The sequence below is a fragment of the Dendrobates tinctorius genome, unplaced genomic scaffold (assembly GCF_039654945.1).
Source record: "Dendrobates tinctorius isolate UK_male_01 unplaced genomic scaffold, ASM3965494v1 ptg000004l, whole genome shotgun sequence".
Lineage (NCBI taxonomy): Eukaryota > Metazoa > Chordata > Amphibia > Anura > Dendrobatidae > Dendrobates > Dendrobates tinctorius.
This window is the reverse complement of record NW_027361672.1, coordinates 11,025,101-11,045,558: the sequence shown is the minus strand read 5'-3', so window position 1 is coordinate 11,045,558 and position 20,458 is coordinate 11,025,101. Positions and strand designations below refer to the sequence as shown.

General features: G+C 44.0%; 1 protein-coding gene across 3 annotated transcripts in view; it reads left to right on the top strand.

The window, feature by feature from the left end:
• The window catches only part of TDP2 (tyrosyl-DNA phosphodiesterase 2), a 36,427-nt gene extending 20,519 nt beyond the window's left edge, over window positions 1-15,908 (top strand). For 2 of the 3 annotated variants that reach the window (XM_073566134.1, XM_073566133.1), the window contains exons 6-7: window positions 4,212-4,382; window positions 15,369-15,908. In XM_073566134.1, the coding sequence (XP_073422235.1) occupies window positions 4,212-4,382; window positions 15,369-15,650 (453 nt within the window). In that variant the 3' untranslated portion in view covers window positions 15,651-15,908. The remainder of the gene's footprint in view (window positions 1-4,211; window positions 4,383-15,368) is intronic. The other variant, XM_073566135.1, reaches the window with a different exon arrangement.
• Window positions 15,909-20,458: the final 4,550 nt, after the last annotated feature.

Sequence of the window (20,458 nt, the reverse complement as noted above, 5' to 3'; positions counted from 1 at the left end):
AAAAAACGGAAATTTGGCGAAAATTTTGAAAATTTCACAATTTTCCAACTTTGAATTTTTATGCCCTTAAATCAGAGATACGGCACACAAACCACTTAATAAATAACATTTCACATATGTTTACTTTACATCAGCACAACTTTGGAACCCAAATTTTTTTTTTGTTAGAAAGTTATAAGGGTTAAAAGTTGACCATCAATTTCTCATTTTTGCAACACCATTTTATTTTTACGGACCACATCAAATTTGAAGCAACTTTGAGGGGTCTATATGATAGAAAATACCCAAAAGTGACACCATTCTAAAAACTGCACCCCTTAAGGTGCTCAAAACCACATTAAAGAAGTTTATTAACCCTTTCAGGTGCTTAACAGGAATTTTTTGAATATTTTTTTTTAAAAAAAGAAAAAAATGAACATTTAACTTTATTTCACAAAAAAAGTACTTCAGGTTCAATTTTTTTTTTTTTTATTTTACCAAGTGTAAAAGGAGAAATTTGACTGGAACAGTTATTGTGCAATTTGTCCTGAGTACGCTGATACCTGATATGTGGGGGGGGGGGGAAACCACTGTTTGAGCGCATGGCAGAGCTCAGAAGGGAAGGAGCGCCGTTTGACTTTTTCAATGCAAAATTGGCTGGAATTCAGATCGGATGCCATGTCACGTTTGGAGAGCCCCTGATGTACCTAAACAGTGGAAACCCCCCCCACAAGTGACCCCATTTTGGAAACTAGACCCCCCCCAAAGAACTTATCTAGGTATGTGGTGAGAACTTTGAACCCACAAAGGCTTCAAAGAAGTTTATAACTTTCAGCAGTACAATTAAAAAATCATATTTTTTTCCACAAAAATGATCTTTTCACCCCCAATTTTTATTTTCCCAAGGGTAACAGGACCCCAAAAGTTATTGTGCAATTTGTCTTGCGTACTGCTGATACCCCATATGTGGGTGTAAATGACTATTTGGGCGCATGGCAGAGCTCGGAAGGGAAGCAGCGCCATTTGACTTTTTTGGCTGGAATTGAGATCGGACACCATGTCGCGTTTGGAAAGCCCCTGATGTACCTAAACAGTGGAAACCCCCCACAAATGACACCATTTTGGAATCTAGATCCCCCCAAGGAACTTGTCTAGATGTGTGGTGAGCACTTTGAACCCCCATGGGCATCACACAAGTTTATAATGCCTGGGCGTGAAAACAAAAAAAATCGTGGTTTTCCACAAACATGATCATTTAGTCCCCAATTTTTTTTTATTTTCCCAAGGGTACCAGGAGAAAATGGACCCCAAAAGTTGTTGACCAATATGTCCGGAGTACACTGATACCCCATATGTGGGAGAAAACTACTGTATAGGCACACGTCGGGGCTCGGAAGGGAAGTAGTGACGTTTTGGAATGCAGACTTTGATGGAATGGTCTGCGGGTGTCATGTGCGTTTGGAGAGCCTCTGTTGTGCCTAAACTATTGAAACTCCCCACAAATGACCCCATTTTGGAAACTAGACCCCCCCATGGAACTTATCTAGATGTGTGTTGAGCACTTTGAACCCCCAAGTGCTTCACAGAAGTTTAGAACGCCCAGGCATGAAAATAAAAAAAATCATTTTTTTCCCCCAAACTTTTATTTTCCTAAGGGCAACAGGAGAAATTGGACCCCAAAAGTTGTTTTGCAATTTGTCCTGAGTAGGCTGATGCCCCATATGTGGGGGTAAAACACTGTTTGGGCGCATGGCAGATCTTGGAAGAGAAGGAGCACCATTTGACTTATTTAACGCAGAATTGTCTGGAATTGAGATCAGACGCCATGTTGCGTTTGGAGAGCACCTGATGTGCCCAAACAGTGGAAACCCCCCCCCCCCAATTATAACTCCAACCCTAACCCCAACACACCCCTAACCCTAATGGGAAAATGGATATAAATACATTTTTTTTTAATTATTTTTCCCTAACTAAGGGGGTGATGACGGGGGTTTGATTTACTATATATGGCGTTTTTTATGTTTGGCAGCTGTCACACGCTATTTTATTGTAAAAATAGTTTTTACATCACCACATATTGAGAGCTATAATTTTTCCATATTTTGACCCACCGAGTCATGTGAGGTCTTATTTTTTGCGGGACGAGTTGACGCTTTTATTGGTATCATGTTCGGGCACGTGACATTTTTTGATCGCTTTTTATTCCGATTTTTGGGACGCAGAATGAACAAAAACCAGCGTTTCATGAATTTCTTTCGGGGGGTGCGTTTACACCGTTCCGCGTGTGGTAAAATTGATAAAGCGGTTTTAGTCTTCGGGTCAGTACGGTTACAGCGATACCTCGTTTGTCATTTTTTTTTATGTTTTGGCGCTTTTATGCAATAAAGGCAATTTTATATAAAAAATATTTTTGCATCGCTTTATTCTGCGAGCTATAACTTTTTTATTTTTTTCTCTGATGCTGCGTGGCGACTCGTTTTTTGCAGGACAAGATGTTTTCAGCGGTACCATGGATATTTATATGCGTCTTTTTGATCGCGCGTTATTGCACTTTTAGTTCGGCGGTATGATAATAAAACATTATTTTTTACGGGGTTCGCTAAAGGGGTTAACTAATGGGACAGTTTTATAGGGCAGGTCGTTACGGACGCAGCGATACCAAATATGTGTACTTTTATTGTTTTTTTTTTTTTGTTTTTTTGTGTTTTTTTCCAAAAAATGAATTTATTAGGGAATATTTTATTTCTTCATTCATTTAGCGATTTTATGTATTTTATTATTTTTACACTTTTTTTAACTTTATTAGGTTGTCCTAGGGGGGACATCACTGTCCTGTGACAGATCTGTCACCGGCATTGAAGAAAACTGCCAGCTCCCTGCAGGCCCCCGAAGGTCCCCGTCGCCATCATGGATTCGGGGACCTGCAGGGAAGGAGACCCCCGCAGCAGCGCTGCACATTGCGCTGCTGTGGGGGGCTCAGGGAAGCACGGAGGAAGCCCCCTCCCTGCCGATGCTTCCCTTTAACCCCCGGTACACCGCGATCGTGTTTGATCGCGGTGTGCAAGGGGTTAACGTGTCGGGGGTGGTCGGTGACCGCCCCTGACACATTATGTCGGGTGTCAGCTGTGATAATCAGCTGACACCCGGCCGCGATCAGCGGCGCTCACCACGTGGGCTCCGCTGATCGCTGTGACGTACTATCCCGTCCCTGGGAATTAAGTCCCAGGGCACATGGACGGGATAGTACGTCACAAGGCAGTAAGGGGTTAAGGAAGTGCCGGAATAATTGGCACAGAGGTCTTTAACGGACCCCTGGCTGTCATAGGAACACATTGGCGTACCGCGATTACATTTTGGCCACTCTGATGGATGCATAGAATGATGCGCCCCCATGCCGGCATGCTGTTAATGCTGCTGTCAGAGTTTGACAGCGGATTTGATAGGTTGAAATTTGTGGATGGAGCTCTGTTAGAGGTAGATCCTGGTTGTGACACACAGCAATTACTCTGGGCATGGGACAAGCTCACCCCCTGAACCCGCACCATACACCCACTACTGACTTGAGCCAGCGGATGTAATTAAGGGGTGGAAGAGCGGGTCTTAGCCCAAAGTGACAGTACAAACTGAGCACATGGGTAGGTAGGGAATGTAGGCAGGTGCTGGGCACCTCTGACCTTTCCGGGCACCCGTGCACTTCAGTGCTTTGTGTTGCCCTCAACAGGACAGATAAGTACGTCTGCACAGGAGCGCGATGCTGAGGAGATTGTGTGAATGATGCCGAGACGTGTCATCCACACGAACCAAGAAGGAGGACGAGCATTGCAAGAAGAAGGGAGATGCCGCACCAAGAAGAGTAACACTCCTCAGGTGAGTATAAAAAAAGAATGCTGTATAGCAACCCTGAAAGGTGGTGGCTGTAGCTCATATCGGCCAAACCTGGTGACATGTTCCCTTTAAGGCTTGGGATGCATTTAGGAGGGGGGAGAGAAGGGGTTTATGATATTTTTAAAGTGATTTTCATCTTGAAACAATATTCCATTCATTAATTAGAATATCTGTGTACTTGGGTTATTAAATGTTTGTGTCTCGTCCCTATTTTCTTTTCTGTGCCTTGAGCATTCTGTTTTTATGGTAGAAATCCTTCCAACTCATTCCTTTTTGTATTTTGTGTTCTTTGTTTATTTTTCTTTAACGTGAAGAGTAAATGTGACTCGTGTTTGCTTTTGTAATAGGTTGATATCTGTGGGCAGAATATTTGCCTTATGACCTCCCATCTAGAAAGTACCAAGGAACATGCAAGTGAACGTCAGAAACAGCTGCAGATTGTATTGAAAAAGATCCGGGAGATGCCTGCTTCAACCACTGTCATATTTGGTGGAGATACTAACCTGAGGGACCAAGAGGTCTGTTCCAATCACCAGTTTAAACTCTTCATTGAAGGGGTTTTCCCGCATTGTCCATAGGATAGGTTATTATTATGAGATTGGTGGGGTTGTCGGTGTGAAGCAGAGCAACTGTGTACATTGCTTAGTCGCTATTGTCTAGTACTTCATTATATTATCTATTCAAGTGAATGGAAGATAAATTGCAATACTTGCTGGCGACCACTAGGCAGTGTATGGGTCTGCTGTGTTCAATGCTTAGTACCATCCTGTACAGGTTTCAGTGTGAAACGGTCACTGGCAGGCTCTCTGGTTATTTACCAGCTTGTTTTTTTAAGCTAATATAACTTGACACCAAGGCTCCAATTGTCTGGTCTTGTGGTCAAAGTCTCTGTCAGCCCATGTGGGGCAAGTATGGGATTTGATTATGTGTAGTGGAGTCATATAATACCTTTAAAAACATGAAACTTTAATAAATTGAGGTAAAAAACACCCCCCTAGTGCAATAACACAATTAACAAACTCTATACAATAACGTACGATAGCCCTACACTAGCCTGCTATCCCTTCCTGACAGTGGAGGTTGGCACCCTAAAAGATACGATTTGGCACTCCCACTCCGCGGCGGCTGTCCCAGACTCGCCCTAATTGACCCTTTTAAACTACAGGTGGGAAAACAATAAGCAAATAAGAGATGAAAGATAGTGCTTTATATAATACACAGGCTATTAATGTACAATATATAAAAGACAGGCTATTACATGTAAACCTAGAGAAACCTCTTGTATAACCAATAGATAGTAGCAAGTCTTGTCTTTTTGGGTATTAATAAACTACAGAAAACATAGATTCCATATGCATTATCAAATAAAGCCAAAAACAATCTCTGCAGTAAATCGGACAAGCACAAACAAGAGGAAAAACATAGCGTGGTTCAATAAAGGAACATCAGAATTATATCCATATTGGTTCCCATAGAAGGCAATGAATGATATCAATTGCCAGAAAAAAATCAAAGAAACAGCTGGGGGTTAACCCAAACTTAGCTTCCAGCCTCAACGCGTTTCCCCGTCCACACGGTTCATCAGGAGGCACAATAAGGAACCAGCCGATTTCATGGATGTGAGGTGTCCAGATAGAGAGGCAAACCTGATATATTGTGCCTCCTGATGAACCGTGTGGACGGGGAAACGCGTTGAGGCTGGAAGCTAAGTTTGGGTTAACCCCCAGCGGTTTCTTTGATTTTTTTTTTTTTTTTTTTTTTTTTTTTTCTGGCAATTGATTTCATTGCCTTCTATGGGAACCAATATGGATATAATTCTGATGTTCCTTTATTGAACCACGCTATTTTTTTCCTCTTCTCTGTGCTTGTCCAATTTACTGCAGAGAGATTGTTTTTGGCTCTCTCATAATGAATTTGGAATCTGTTTTCTGTAGTCTATTAATACCCAAAAAGACCAGATTGCTACTATCTACTGGTAGCTTATGGAATCTATATTTTCTGTGGTCAATTAATACCCAAAAAGACAAGACTTGCTACTATTGGTTATACAAGAGGTTTCTCTAGGTTTACATGTAATAGCCTGTCTTTTATATATTGTACATTAATAGCCTGTGTATTAAGCACTATCTTTTTCATCTTTTATTTGCTTATTGTTTTCCCACCTGTAGTTTATAAGGGTCAATTAGGGCGAGTCTGGGACAGCCGCAGCGGAGTGGGAGCACCAAATTGTATCTTTTAGGGTGCCAACCTCCACTGTCAGGAAGGGATAGCAGGCTAGTGTAGGGCTATTGTAGGTTATGTATAGAGTTTGTTAATTGTGTTATTGAACTAGGGGGGTGTTTTTTACCTCAATTTATTAAAGTTTCATGTTTTTAAAGGGATTATATGATTGCACTTTTGATATTTCTTCCCTGGTCCTATGGACATTTTTTTTTTTTTTATTTTCTTATGTGTAGTCACGTGCCAACTAGATGTGCTCGGCCTCTTTAAATACAGTGTGTCCGTAAAGTCATGGTGCACTTTTGACCAGTCACAGGAAAGCAACAAAAGACGATAAAAATATGAAATCTGCTCCAAATAAAAGGAAAACCCTCCCAGTTTCTGTAGGATGATGTGGCAGCATGTGCACATGCGCAGATGATGACATAACACTGTGTACACAGACGTTATTCACTCTGTTACACCAGACGTCCTTACCCGTGTGTGGCAAGAACTTCACTATCGTTTGGATGTGTGTAGGGCAACAAATGGAGCCCACATCGAACGGCACTGAATAGGTATGAAACATGGCAGAGTTTTTCTTTTATTTGGAGCAGATTTCCCATTTCTATTTTTTTTTTTTTTTTTTTTTTTTTTTTTTTTTTTTTTTTTCTTTCCTGTGACTGGTCAAAAGTGCACCATGATTTTACGGATACACTGTACTAGTGAATTGAGCGAACTTGTGGATGTTCAGGTTCGATGAATATACAGTATTAAGTTCAGTTCGGGTCCGAACTTGACCCTGGATACGAACCTAATAGAGAGAGGTCAATGGGGACCCGAACCTCGGTGCTTTAAAATGGCCATACACAGGGCTAGGGGGGCAGCAGAAGGAAGCTAAATGGGGGAAGGAGCAGGACAATTACCCTGCGAACAAATGTGGATAGGTAAATTACTTAAAACACAGAATATTTTTTTTTTTAAAAAAAGAAATGATAATCGTAGACCAGGAGGTGGAGGAGGAGGTGGCAGTGTAGGTGCAAGAGGCAGGGGAGGGGTATTCAACGCTGTGTTTGTGGGTTTTATTTTTTTTTGTTAGGGAACTGACTTAACCCCTTAACGTCCATTGACTGACAACAGTCCGTCATTGGAAGCCTCCCCCTGTTTGGTGTGGGCTCCGGCAATGAGCCTTTTGCGGCATATGAAAGCTGATCTGATTAGCTGACGTGCCCTGAACAGCGGGTCGCCGATACCCCATATCAGCAGGAGACCCCTCTGGTTCTCATAGCCAGATAGCTATGAGTGCTGCCTAGCGGTCGGCGCTCATAGCAAGTGAGCATATATGCTACATAGAGCATGGCTGCTGCCCTGCTCTATGTAGCACAAGCGATTGGCTTATGGCAGCTTCTAGTCTCTCATGGACACTATTGAAGCAAGTAAAGTAGAAAATTTTTTTTTTTTTTAAATATAAAAGTTCAAATCACCCCCCCATTGCACCCCATTCAAAATAAAACAATAAAAAAAGTCAAATATACACATATTTGGTATTGTCACATTCAGAATCGCCCGATCTATGAATATATAAAAGAATACAGTCGGTAAACGGCATAGCGAGAAAAAAAATGCTCAAAACACCAGAATTACTTTTATTTTGGTCAGTGCAACATTGCATAAAAATGAAACTGCAATAACGGGCGATCAAAAGATATGTCTGCACCAAAATATCAATAAAAACGTAAGATCGGCGCACAAAGAATAAGCCTTCACCCAGCCCCAGATCCTGAAAAATGGAGATCATATGGGTCTCGGAAAATCGCAACTTTTTTCTTTTTTTTTTTTTTTACACAAACTTTGGAATTTTTTTTACCACTTAAATAAAAAAGAACCTATACTATATGTTTGGTGTCTGTGAACTCCTAATGACCTGGAGAATCATAATGGCAGGTCAGTTTTAGCATTTAGTGAACATGGTAAAAAAAAAATTCAAAAAAACAATTGTGGAATTGCACTTTTTTTGCAATTCAAAAGAACATCTTGGCACACAAACAAGCCCTCACATGGCCATATTGATGGAAAAATAAAGAAAAAGTTATGGTCGTGGGAAGAAGGGGAGCAAAAAATGGAAACGCAAAACGGAAATACCCCTGGTCCTTAAGGGGGTTAAAAGAACAGCAAACTAAAAAAGAAAATGACCATCTAGAACGAGGAGGAGGAGGTCCAAGTGGAGGAGGTGGATGAGGAATTATTCAACACTTTTTTTGTTTGTTTCGGGTGTGTACTCTGAAAACAGGCCAGTCTCTCTGTATACAGGCCATGTAATAGTCTGCACCTTTTTGGTGTCAAAACACTAAGTAGAGCATCAAATGGGGAACATGTCGGTGGTGGTGTAGCTGCTGCAGGGAGGAAGAGGATATGGTTGATTTGTGCCTGTTACACACCCAAATGAAATGCCTTTCTCTGCTGCATGCAGGTGCCAGGACGTTCTGCATAATTTCATGGGCACCAGTAACTCTGGACGACTGAAGCCAGAACAAGTAGAGGTGGTTTTAGATTCGTTAGCTTAGGTTGCCTTCAGTTCCTTTGCTTTTTCTTCCACACGGTTCCCTGCTGAAAGTGCAGATTTTTCACCTGTGGCCCATGGGCATTTGTCTTCCACCTCACCCCTTTGCAAATCAGGCAAGCTGTCTTAGCCCCAAGTCATGCAGCAGTCCCTTCTGATTTATGATTGCTCGGCTGGCTGTGGGTCTGTGGTCCCTGGCCCTGCCCCACAGGTGGAAGAGATTGAGTGCACTGATGCCCAACCACTTGTTCTGTTGGAGTATGAGCACATGGGAAGGGTAGTGCAAATGCTCAGCTCTGCACCGCAGCACATCTCTGATGATGAAACACAGGCGTCAACTGCTGCAGCTCAGCGCTGTGTGTAGTCCGGCAAGGAGGGCAGGGATGAGGGCTGGGTGGAACATCAAGTGGAGGATGATTAATTTTTTATTTTTTTTAGAGCACCATCGATTACTTGGTGCTATACGGAAGAGGTTGCATACAAAACACAAATCGAAATTACAATGAACAGACTAATGGTGACACAGGTAAAGAGGGGAGCGGACCCAACCCTTGTTGCCTTAGATTCTACAGAGTAATAGGGAAGGAGACTGTGAGGTGGCAGCGGGTCATTGCGGGCTGTACATTGTTCTAAAGACATGGGTTTTCAAGATCTGCTTGAAATTTCCGAATGTAGGGGTTAATTGGATGTGTTGCGGCACAAAATTCTGCAGGATAGGGGTTACTCGAGAGAAGCCTTGCAGGTAATTGGATGAGAAACGTACAATTGTGGAGGAGAGAAGGAGGTCTTGGGAGGACCAGAGATTACATGGTGGGAGATATGAGGGAGACAACTGATGGCTTTGTAGGTCTCTGTTAGTAGCTAAAAGCGGATAGGTTGTGGAATTGGGAGACAATGAAGGGATTTTCAGAGGGGAGATAGAAGAATAGAGAGGACAGAAGTGGATTATTAGATCAGCAGAGTAACAGACTGGAGAGCCACTGTGCCACCAGCCGCAGCCAGCCGTTGTTAGACTCCACAGCAGTTTGTTTGTTCCAGTTTCCATTCACAATGTTTTTTGGGCCTACCCACTTTTTTTTTTTTTTTTTTTTTTTTGTAAAGGGTGTTTTGCAAATTACACCCACAGGCTGTTTTACAGAGTAAGCCCGCAGAGATGCGTGCAGAGTACACACAAGTTTTTTTGGCACAGTATTCCCACTGCCACGGTGCAGAGTATAAAACCCCCGTCTCACATAGCGAGATCGCTGGAGCGTCACTGATTTTGTGACACGTAGCGTAGCGGCGATCGCCCCCCCCCCCCCCCAGATATCGCTGATCGTGCTCGAATGTCCTGGGCAATTTTTCATCGTCTGTGTCCAGCTGGCCAGCGCGCATCACTGTGTTTGACCCAACGAGTGACGCAGAACTCAGGGACGCCAGGCTGGAATCGTTCAGAAAAGCTTCTGTGTGACAAGGTACCAACGACCGCCGAGGATCGATGGATGGTTGCTGCGTTGCTGAAGAAATCTGCTTGTTTGGCAGCTTACTAGCGACCATTTAGCAACGCACCAGCGGTCCTTACAGGTCGTATCGTTGTCAGGATCGCTGGTGCATCGCTATGTGAAATGGGACCCTAAGTATTTTTTTAGGCCTTCAACTCGTACAGACACAGCTGCACAGTACTAGAGGCTTTTTGTTACAGTGCACACAGAGGATTTTCGGCACAGTATGCACAGACTGGATTGCAGAGGCTCACAGGCACAGTGGTAGAGTAGAATACCTTATATACTCGAGTATAAGCCGAGGCACCTACTTTGCCACGGAAAACTGGGTAAGCTTATTGACTTGAGTATAAGCCAGGTATGCATTGTCCCTTTATCCCTGTCCTGAATGCATGCCTCCCCCATCCAGTTCCTGTTTGTGTGTCACCCCTGTCTGTCCCTGTATGCATGGCTCCCCCCTCCCCTCCCTTTATGCGTTGCTCCCCCTTCCCTGTATGCATGGCTCCTTATCCCCTACCCCTGTTTGCTTGTTTCTTATTGAAAAAAGAAAAACATCCTACGTGCGCGCCCTGGGTACTGGCACTACATCTCTTTCCGGCTGCCAGCTTCTGCAGCTCTTCCCGCTTATTAAGATAATGAATATGCGCTCTACGCCTATGGGAGTGGAGAGCAGTGCATATTCATTACCTTAATGAGTGGTGCCACATGACCGCTCGGCAGGAAGAGCTGCAGGCACCGGCGTTCGGAAATGAGATGCAGTGCCAACACCCATTTTGCTCAGGTAGGTGAGTATGACATCTGTGTGCTGGAAGGCGGCTGGCACTGTGCACTATTACAGCAGCGGCACAGGCTTTAGCCACAGCCTCTGGCTCCTGCCTCTGTGACCCGCTCCACCGCTCCCCCTCTGACCTTCTGGGACAATGACTTGTGTATAAGCCAAGATGGGTGTTTTTAGCACACTACTCGTATAGACACAGCAGTACAGTAAAAGTATTTGTTTGGCCTACAAATGGAAAAGAGATGTCTACAGCTGAGATTTATTTGTCACACTACTAGAAAGCACACAGGGGTCATGAAAAATTTATTTTTTTGGCCTACAAATGGCAACTAGATGGCTTGTGCTAATTATTTATTTCTCAGACTTCTAGAAAACACAGCTGCTTAAAGTAACAGTACTCCCACAGGAGGGGGTGCAGAGTATACACAGCGGTTTAAAGGACAGTACTCCTGCAGGAGTGGTGCAGAGTATACACAGCGTTTTTTGTAAACATCATTTTTATTGACTTTGTAATGAAGTTGCATATTACATGTTATAAACGTTGCATTGAATTGTTACAAAGAACATATTTAAACATGCTTATCAACTAAAGGGCCTGTCACACTAAGAGATATCGCTAGCAATATCGCTATAAATTGTGACGTTATAGCAATATTGCTAGCGATATCGCTGTGTCTGATACTTACCTACGACCGGCTCCCCCGCTGGTTATCGCTGATCGCGCGAGAACGTCCAGGACTGTTTCTCGTCGTCAGCTTCCTGCGGCGCTTCCTGCTGTGACGACGAGCGACGCGTGGAGCCGGGCGGGAGGACGCAGGATCGCCTAGTGTGACAGGTAAGTAGCGACCCCCGTCCCCAGCGATGTCGCTAGTGAGATCTGCCTGTGTGGCAGCTCACTAGCGACCACCTAGCGATGTACCAGCGATCCTGACCGCGTCATATCGCTGGTCGGGATCGCTGGTACATCGCTAAGTGTGACAGTACCTTAAGCCTGGATAGAAGCAAAAATAAACTTAATTTTATATTTGTTATCAAACCCCCTTATGTCCACATTTTCATAGATTACATTGACTGAAGTCAGACACCTTATCTCCAGCTCCACCTTATCCTCCGTATAGCTCATATAACACATTTCAGTTTACCCAGATTACCACTCAAATCCTCTAATAGATACCACTCCGAATCCACAAAGGCGCTCATTAAGTCTTGAATTTCTCTGGTGGTCATTGATGTTTCTATAAACACTCTCCTTTTTTTTTTTTTTTTTTTTTTTTTGTTATTTTATCTTTCTTTCTGTTTTCTCTTTTTTCCAAAAATAAGACCAATGTTAAACCTTCCTTGATCTCTTTTATCCCTGGGAGTGATTTAGCTAGCCAGTGTTGCAGAATTAGACGTTTTGTCACCATTGCAATGGTGTGAAATAAGTCATGTAGCCGTCCCCCCTCTTGTTTTACCCGTCGTAAAGTGAAACAGCCAACACAATGGATCTACTTCTACCCATATCCCACATATCTTCAGATACATATCCTGGACTTTTAGCCAGAGTTCTTGTGTCCTGGGACATGACCACAATCCATGTTCTGTGTCTGTTTTGGGCATTGTACATTTTAGGCAACTTGTCTGCCTATCGGGATTCTGCGGAGTCGGAGGTATATTGAAGCCACATATTGTTTTATGCATTATTCTGAACTTACTATCTCTCCATTGTTCATTGATGATATGCTTTCTTACCAATTCCCAGCCCTGCAGAATCTTATACATGATGAAGAACTTGAGCATATGTTTTTCCCATTTGTGAAATATTTTGCCCTTCCCTTTAGGGCATAATATGTCCCTCAGCATCCCATATATTGTGGTGATAGATATTTCTCCAATGTCTTTGGTAACCAAGTCCTCCCATATTTCTGAATCGATTTCCTTCCTCACATCCTGAAGGAGGTCTAATACATAATACTTTAATTGACTATATAACATCAAATGAAATATCGGCAGCTCAAATTTGTCTATCACTTCCAATCCTGTTAACCAGCGGCCTTCTTGTAGATGTAGTAAGTCCCATAACGTCTGTATAATTTATTTTCTCCTCCTAATCTAAAGGCAGGAAATGCCCAAGGATTCAGGTGTTTCGACACTCTCCACAACATATTTAGTTTTTTTTTTTCTTACTGCCTTCCATGTGGCAATGGTATCTTTACATATTACCGAATATTTAATGTTTGGCGGTATATGTGACAGCGGCGTATGTAGCAGCGCCGTCAGGTCCCACAAACCACAAAATTCCATTTCCAATTTGTAGTCAGTATATCGCCCCGTTTTCTTAATCCAGTCTATTACATTCCTCATTAAACACGATAAATTATATCCCCTAATATTTGGCAATCCCACTCCCCCTCCCTCCTTTGTGTGCATTAGAGTTCTTATAGCCAATCTCGCTCTTTTACCCCTCCAGATGAATTTAGAAAAGGCCCTGTTTAATCTGAGAACATCTGCGTGACAAATTAACATTGGGATAGTTTGCATTGGGTACAATAATCTTGCAAAGCTTGTCATCTTGATTAGGTGGCAGCGAGAGGGGTAGATTTCCCCACCTCTCCAACTCTTTCTCTATTTTGTCTATGATAGGCTTATAATTGAGATCATAAATCTGTTTCGGCGTTCTCCCCAAATATATTCCCAAGTACTTTATAGATGTTGTCGCTTTCGGGATACCCATTATATTACTCTCCTGGCCACGTTTCACCTCACTCCTCATGAACAGAATCTCACATTTAGACTTATTTAAACGAAAGCCCGAGAATTTTCCAAACTTTTCAATTTCAAGCAGCAACATAGGGAGATCTTCCTCTGGGTTGTACATGAACAGAATTATGTCATCTGCAAATAGGGCATTTTTGACTGTCTCATTTCCCACCTCTATCCCTTTGTAGGAACTGCAATCACTTAAATATCTCGACATAGGTTCTATCGCCAAATTAAACAGTAAGGGGGACAGCGGGCACCCCTGCCTCGTTCCCTTTTTCAGCTCGAAGGCATCTTGGAGAAACCCCGGCGTGTATACCCTTGCTTTGGGATTCTGATATAGTACCGCCAAAAATTGTCTAAACTGACCTACCAGATTTATTTTATCCAACACTTGACGCAGCCATGGCCACCTCTCATTATCGAACGCTTTTTCTGCGTCCAGAGTGACCATAGCTGGATCCTCTCCCTTTTCCAAATGCTTCCCTCTAATCTTGCCTAGCAGTAACATGGCTTTCCTTATATTAGTAACGGCTGATCTTCCCTTCACAAAACCTGTTTGTTGCTTTGATATCAATCTAGGCAGTATCCTAGCCAGCCTGTCTGCCATTATTTTTGAGAGAAGTTTAACATCTTGATTTATTAATGATATCGGTCTATATCCCGAAGGGTCTTCCAAATCCTTCCCTCCCTTCGGGAGAAGCTTTATGTAGGCCGTATTCATCCCTTCTGACATGGCTTTCCCTTGCTACACAGCGGTTTAAAGGACAGTACTCCCACAGGCAGGGGGGTGCAGAGTACACCCAGCAGCTTAAAGAACAGTGTTTACATAGATATGGTTGCAAAGTACATGGCAGCTTCAAGAACAGTACTCCCACAGGTGATAGGGGGGTGCAGAGTACACACAGCAGCTTAAAGTAACATAACTTCCACAGGTGTGGGGGTGGATTGTACACACAGCGGCTTTTAGCACGGTACTACCACAGATATGGGTTGCAGAGTACAGTGTTTTGTTCTTTTTGTTTTTTTGCATAGTGCACAGTTACTATCTGTCCCTCACTCCAGCTGCGTCCTACCGTACACTGAGAGCATAATGGTGGCGGCATGTGTGATCCAGCCTTTATACAGGCTGTGTCACGTGCTGTGCCGGCCAATCACAGCCATGCCAATACTTGGTATGGCTGTGATGGCTCAGGAAGTGCACAGCATCTAAAAGCTTAATTGGCTGCACTGCAGCCTTTCAACAAGCTTTATTAGACTGGCAAACCCGAGCAGAAAACTGGATGTACAGTTAGTCCGTGTTCGGGGTACGGTACTTAGCACTAGGTGTACTGTACAGAATCCAAACTTTCCCGTTTGGATTCGCTCATCTCTAGTGGTCACATGACTGCCCGCTTTCGTTGGTAACACCGGAGAATCCTGATGGCTTTCGGTGCGCGCGATAAGGATTCAAAAGTGTACAGTCACAAAGTATGACAGCAGACTTTCACCACAAAAACCCCTTTAAGATTGGCCTTTCCTACGCCATTCTTAATGAGGGTCATGCAGGAGTAAAATGCGCCTAATTCATAAAAATAGAGATGCGCTCCACATAATTATATATATTATATAATAATTTATGGAATGGAAGCCAAGACATCAGACTAAGCCTACTAATTTATAACGAGGTTCCATTGTTTTCATTAGTGAAGGTGTATGTGAACAGAGTCTAACTTATCGCTGAAATATATTTTTCCCTCTGTTACAGGTTGTAAAAATTGGAGGTTTGCCAAGTAATATTTTGGACATTTGGGAGCTTTTGGGGAAACCAGAACATTGTCGCTATACTTGGGACACAAAGATGAATAACAATCTGAAAGCCTCATATACTTGCAGGTTACGGTTTGACCGTATATTCTACCGAGCTGCGGAGGACGGGAGCCAAGTTGTTCCGCACTCTCTGGATTTAGTCGGCACTGAAAAGCTGGATTGTGGAAGGTTTCCTAGTGATCACTGGGGTCTCTTTTGTGACTTTGATGTGATTTTGTGAAAAGTCCAACTGAAGTTAACCTGCTTTTAAATCTCATTTAATTAAACTGTTTGATTTAGACCTTTTCTTCTTGCTTTGCCAACTATTTATATGCAAAATTGAGTAATCTCTTGTGTGGGAAATCTAAATATTTTTTTATCGCCTGTACCAATATAATTAGGAATGTTTTTATTGTGTTTCAAACCATGTTATAAATTTGATTTTCTTTTATATATTAAGCAAATATGTAAACGAATAAAACGCGTTGCACAAAACTTATATTATGTAAGGCCTCTTTCAGACATCAGTTTTTTTCCATCAGTCGCAATCCGTCGAATTTTGAAAAAAAAAACGGAACAAGCGACTGATGCCGCTGGATCCGTTTTTTTCTCATAGACTTGTATTAGCGACGGATGGCCCCACGTTTCATCCGTCGTGCGCTGGATCCATCGGAGATTCTATGTCCATCGGCCGGAGACAACGCACAAAGCTACGTTTTTTTGTCTCCGTCGAAAAGTCGGACAGCGACGGATCCGTCGTCTGCTAGAATGGACGCCTATGGGCGACGGATCCGTCGTAGTCCGTCAAATGACGGAATTCGGCGACGGATTCCGGTTTTAACTGAGCATGCTCAGTTTACCTCTGGTCACTGGTGTCGGCTGATGGGACAACTGATCCCATCAGTCGACACCTACTACCACTAATTGCAGTGAGAGCAAGAGCGGCGGATGGGAGTTGTCACGGGGTCCTTCTCTGGTATCACACAATCAACAGAGCAAGCGAAGAGTGAACAATTCCAAGACCTTTATTCAGGCAAAAATACGAAAAGGTCCATATTCAGTCCACCCCACAAAGGATAGATGGTCCAGAATCTGAATGCAGTTCAGTAACAGTATAACATGTCCAGGGAGATGAGTCCAAAATCCAGCTGATAGTGGATAACATGTTCCATATATTCTTCTTTCTCTCAAGTCCTGTCTTCACACCATGCTCTGCACACAGCCACTCACTTGCCCAGCCCCTGTCCTGCCCAGCCCCTGTCCTCCCCAGCCCACTCATTATGTCCAGGGGGAGTCAAACAGGCTGGGGGGCGGTTTTCAGGCCTCCCAGACTTGACAAAAGGTGCCTGTTATTATGACACTACAGGGGGTCATCAAGAGTCATAGATAAAAGTCAGGCTGCAGACATACAAGGCATCAAGATTAACACTATGCAAATCAGTGAAATAGCAATATACACAAAATGATATCCATATAGCATATCACACCATCACAACCTCTCCCCCCTCATAATAAGTGAGCATGCTATGAGGTCTACACAGACCTCTGGCCTGCTCACTATAGTCCACATTGCTCAGTCGTTTATAGTTCCTTGCACAGTGGCAGGGGTTGCAATAATTATAAGCACTTGATGTCCTTCCATAAATTCCCGGGTCCTGGCGTTACGGTCATACCAGGTTTCTTGACTGGACTGGGCCATTTGCTGTTGATTATTAGCCACTAGCTGGGCGAGATGATCTCTGAACTCTAAACTCTAGAAGGTAGAGAATGATGGGCATTCCAATGTCTGTGACATCTCCCTCCAATTGTTCTTTCAGAAGAGTGAGAGGCCCACGGACCTTCTGGCCAAACAGATTGCTCCTTAGTGGGGTCCAGATGTTGTGGTGTTTGAAGGGCCTGTAGTCGGGTGACTGCTCCCACAAAATGACACTAACTCCCCAATGTCGTTCCCAAGGAGGATATCTGCAGGAAGTCCTCCCATAACTCCAATCCAACACAGTTTTTCTCCAAAACCATAATCCAAACGCACCAAAGCTCGCTGTATATATTTGCGGACACCCCCCGCCAAGACAATGGGAATTCCTGCACCCTGGTGAATTGCCTCGGGTCGAACCACACGGGTGTCAGCGATAGTCAGAAATGCCCCCGTGTCTCTAAATCCTGACACTTTGTATCCATCAATTAAGACATCCTGCAGGTGGCGTTGCCGTTGCTCTGGGTAGCCAAAGGACAGAGGCCGAAGTGCGTACACTCCAGGAGTAGTATCTATGGTGCCGTGGTCGGTGGTCCACTCTGGTGGGGATGGTGGTAGCTCTTCCTCAGGCGGTATGGAGTGCACCAGATGCACTGGACGAGGTGGGGCTCCCTCCGAATCCTTGAGGGACATCCAAACTGCAAATGTCCAAGTTGCCCACACACATAACATCTCTGTGATACCCCCAGGTCGTGGTCGGAACTGTTGGGGCCCAGGATTAGGAGGCGTGACAGTCAGCGGCTTGTGACTAGGTGGAAGGGCAGATATAATCTGAGGGGGACAGGGCGTGGGAGCAGGCCGTGGTTCATTGTCCAGAAGCCACCTCCATTGCGGTCGGATAGTAAGGGCTTCATCGGCCAGGACTGCAGCTTTATCCACGGTACACGGCGTGCGCTCCCGGACCCATTCCCGTACCTCCGCGGGGCACTTGGCAAGAAATTGTTCTATAAGGAACGTCTGTATAACATCATCCACAGTAAAGGCGTTTTCTGCTTCCAGCCATCTCCGACATGCCTCGGACATCTTATGTGCATACATCCTAAACGATCCCCCCCATGGTGCATGGGAGGTCTCGGAACTTGGCCCTATATGAGTCTGGGGTGATAGCATGGTAATCCAGGATAGTCCGCTTTACAATGTTATAATCCCGATTACGCTGTGCGTCAATGGTTCGGTAAGCCTCCGCCATGCTTCCGTTCAGGAGCCCCACTAACAAACGCATCCAGCTAGAGTGGGCACCTCCATCACAGCACACTTCTGCTCAAAGTCCTTGAAGAACCCCTCCACATCTCCAGAAGCCTCATCAAATGGCTTAAACTCTGTCCGGGTGATCCGTACAGGCTCCCGGATTTTTGGGGTTACACTCCACATTGCATTACTCCCTCGTTCAAGCTCCATTGCTTCTTGTCTCCGCTGTGCCCGGCGGACAGCTTCTTCCTTATACTCCTGAGAGACTCCGGGGCCCAGAACCCCTATCTCTTCTTCGTACCACAACACCCACTGGCTTTTGGGGTTGGGGATCCCTGTCTCCAGTGCTCGTCCTTCAGACATATGGGAGGAGGTGGTCTGACTAGCACCCACCAGTAGGTCAATTAAGGCTTCTTTAGTCAGTCCCTGGAAGTTCAGGCCCAGGTCTCTGGCTCTCTCCTGCAAACTGCATACAGTCCAATTTCTGTACTCACTGTGGGTGGTTCTCCATTGGGTGACGCTCTGTTGATCCCACTGCTGCCACCAGTTGTCACGGGGTCCTTCTCTGGTATCACACAATCAACAGAGCAAGCGAAGAGTGAACAATTCCAAGACCTTTATTCAGGCAAAAATACGAAAAGGTCCATATTCAGTCCACCCCACAAAGGATAGATGGTCCAGAATCTGAATGCAGTTCAGTAACAGTATAACATGTCCAGGGAGATGAGTCCAAAATCCAGCTGATAGTGGATAACATGTTCCATATATTCTTCTTTCTCTCCAAAGTCCTGTCTTCACACCATGCTCTGCACACAGCCACTCACTTGCCCAGCCCCTGTCCTCCCCAGCCCACTCATTATGTCCAGGGGGAGTCAAACAGGCTGGGGGCGGTTTTCAGGCCTCCCAGACTTGACAAAAGGTGCCTGGTATTATGACACTACAGGGGGTCATCAAGAGTCATAGATAAAAGTCAGGCTGCAGACATACAAGGCATCAAGATTAACACTATGCAAATCAGTGAAATAGCAATATACACAAAATGATATCCATATAGCATATCACCATCACAGGAGTGTTCTTCTGCTGCTCTAGTGCTGAATATAAATAAATAATAAAAACTAAAGCCTTGGGTCTTCCCCTATTTTTGATAACCAGCCAGATGAAACTCAGCTGGGGGGTGCAAACCTCAGCTGTCAGCTTCAGCAAGGCTAGTTATCAAGAATAGAGGGGTTCCCACGCCTTTTTTTTTTACTATTTGAATAAATTTAAAAAAAGCGTGGTGTTTCCCCACCCCTCCCCATTTTTGACAACCAGCCTGACTAAAACTCACAGCTGAGGGCAGGTATTCTCAGGCTGGTAAGGGGTCATTGATCTTTGGGGGGGGCCCCCCAAGCCTAAAAATAGCAACCCGCAGCTGCCCAGATGGCGTGTCTATTAGATGCGACAATTCTGGCGCTTTGCCTGGCTTTTCCCACTTGCCCTGTAGTGGTGGCAAGTGGGGTAATAAGGGGTTATTGTCACCTTGCTACTGTAAGGTGACATTAAGCCCAGGTTAGTAATGGGCACCTATCCATTTATTCCAGAATTTACACTCATGTTGAAAGTTGGTAGGTTACATATTGGAAATTCGAACTTATTACGCTCTATGCAGAGGTCTGGATTTAGGTTTGCTGTCAGAACTACATGAGATACTAGAGTAGGGTCAGCAACCTTTTTTGCACATAGTGGCGAATAAAAATAAATCAAATATAAAGTACGCCCATCATATAACGCACTGTTATGGCGACATTGGGCCAGCTGACTACATGTGCTTTGATCATTTGCAAATAGAAACACCAGCAAAAGACGTCAAATGCCCATGCTACAAGGCGACTCAATATCATACTACAATGAAGGAGGAACAACGAGTAAATGTAGCCAAAAATTTAAAGAAATAATTATATTTATCAAACAAGTTAAACTTTAACAAATATTTGTAATACAAACATCATATATAAAACAACATGCATGGGCATATATCAATGTCATGTGACTGACTCCATAGGTCAATATAATGACCAAGAAAAACGGGACCCACAATGTGAATAACATATGTACTATTCAAAAAA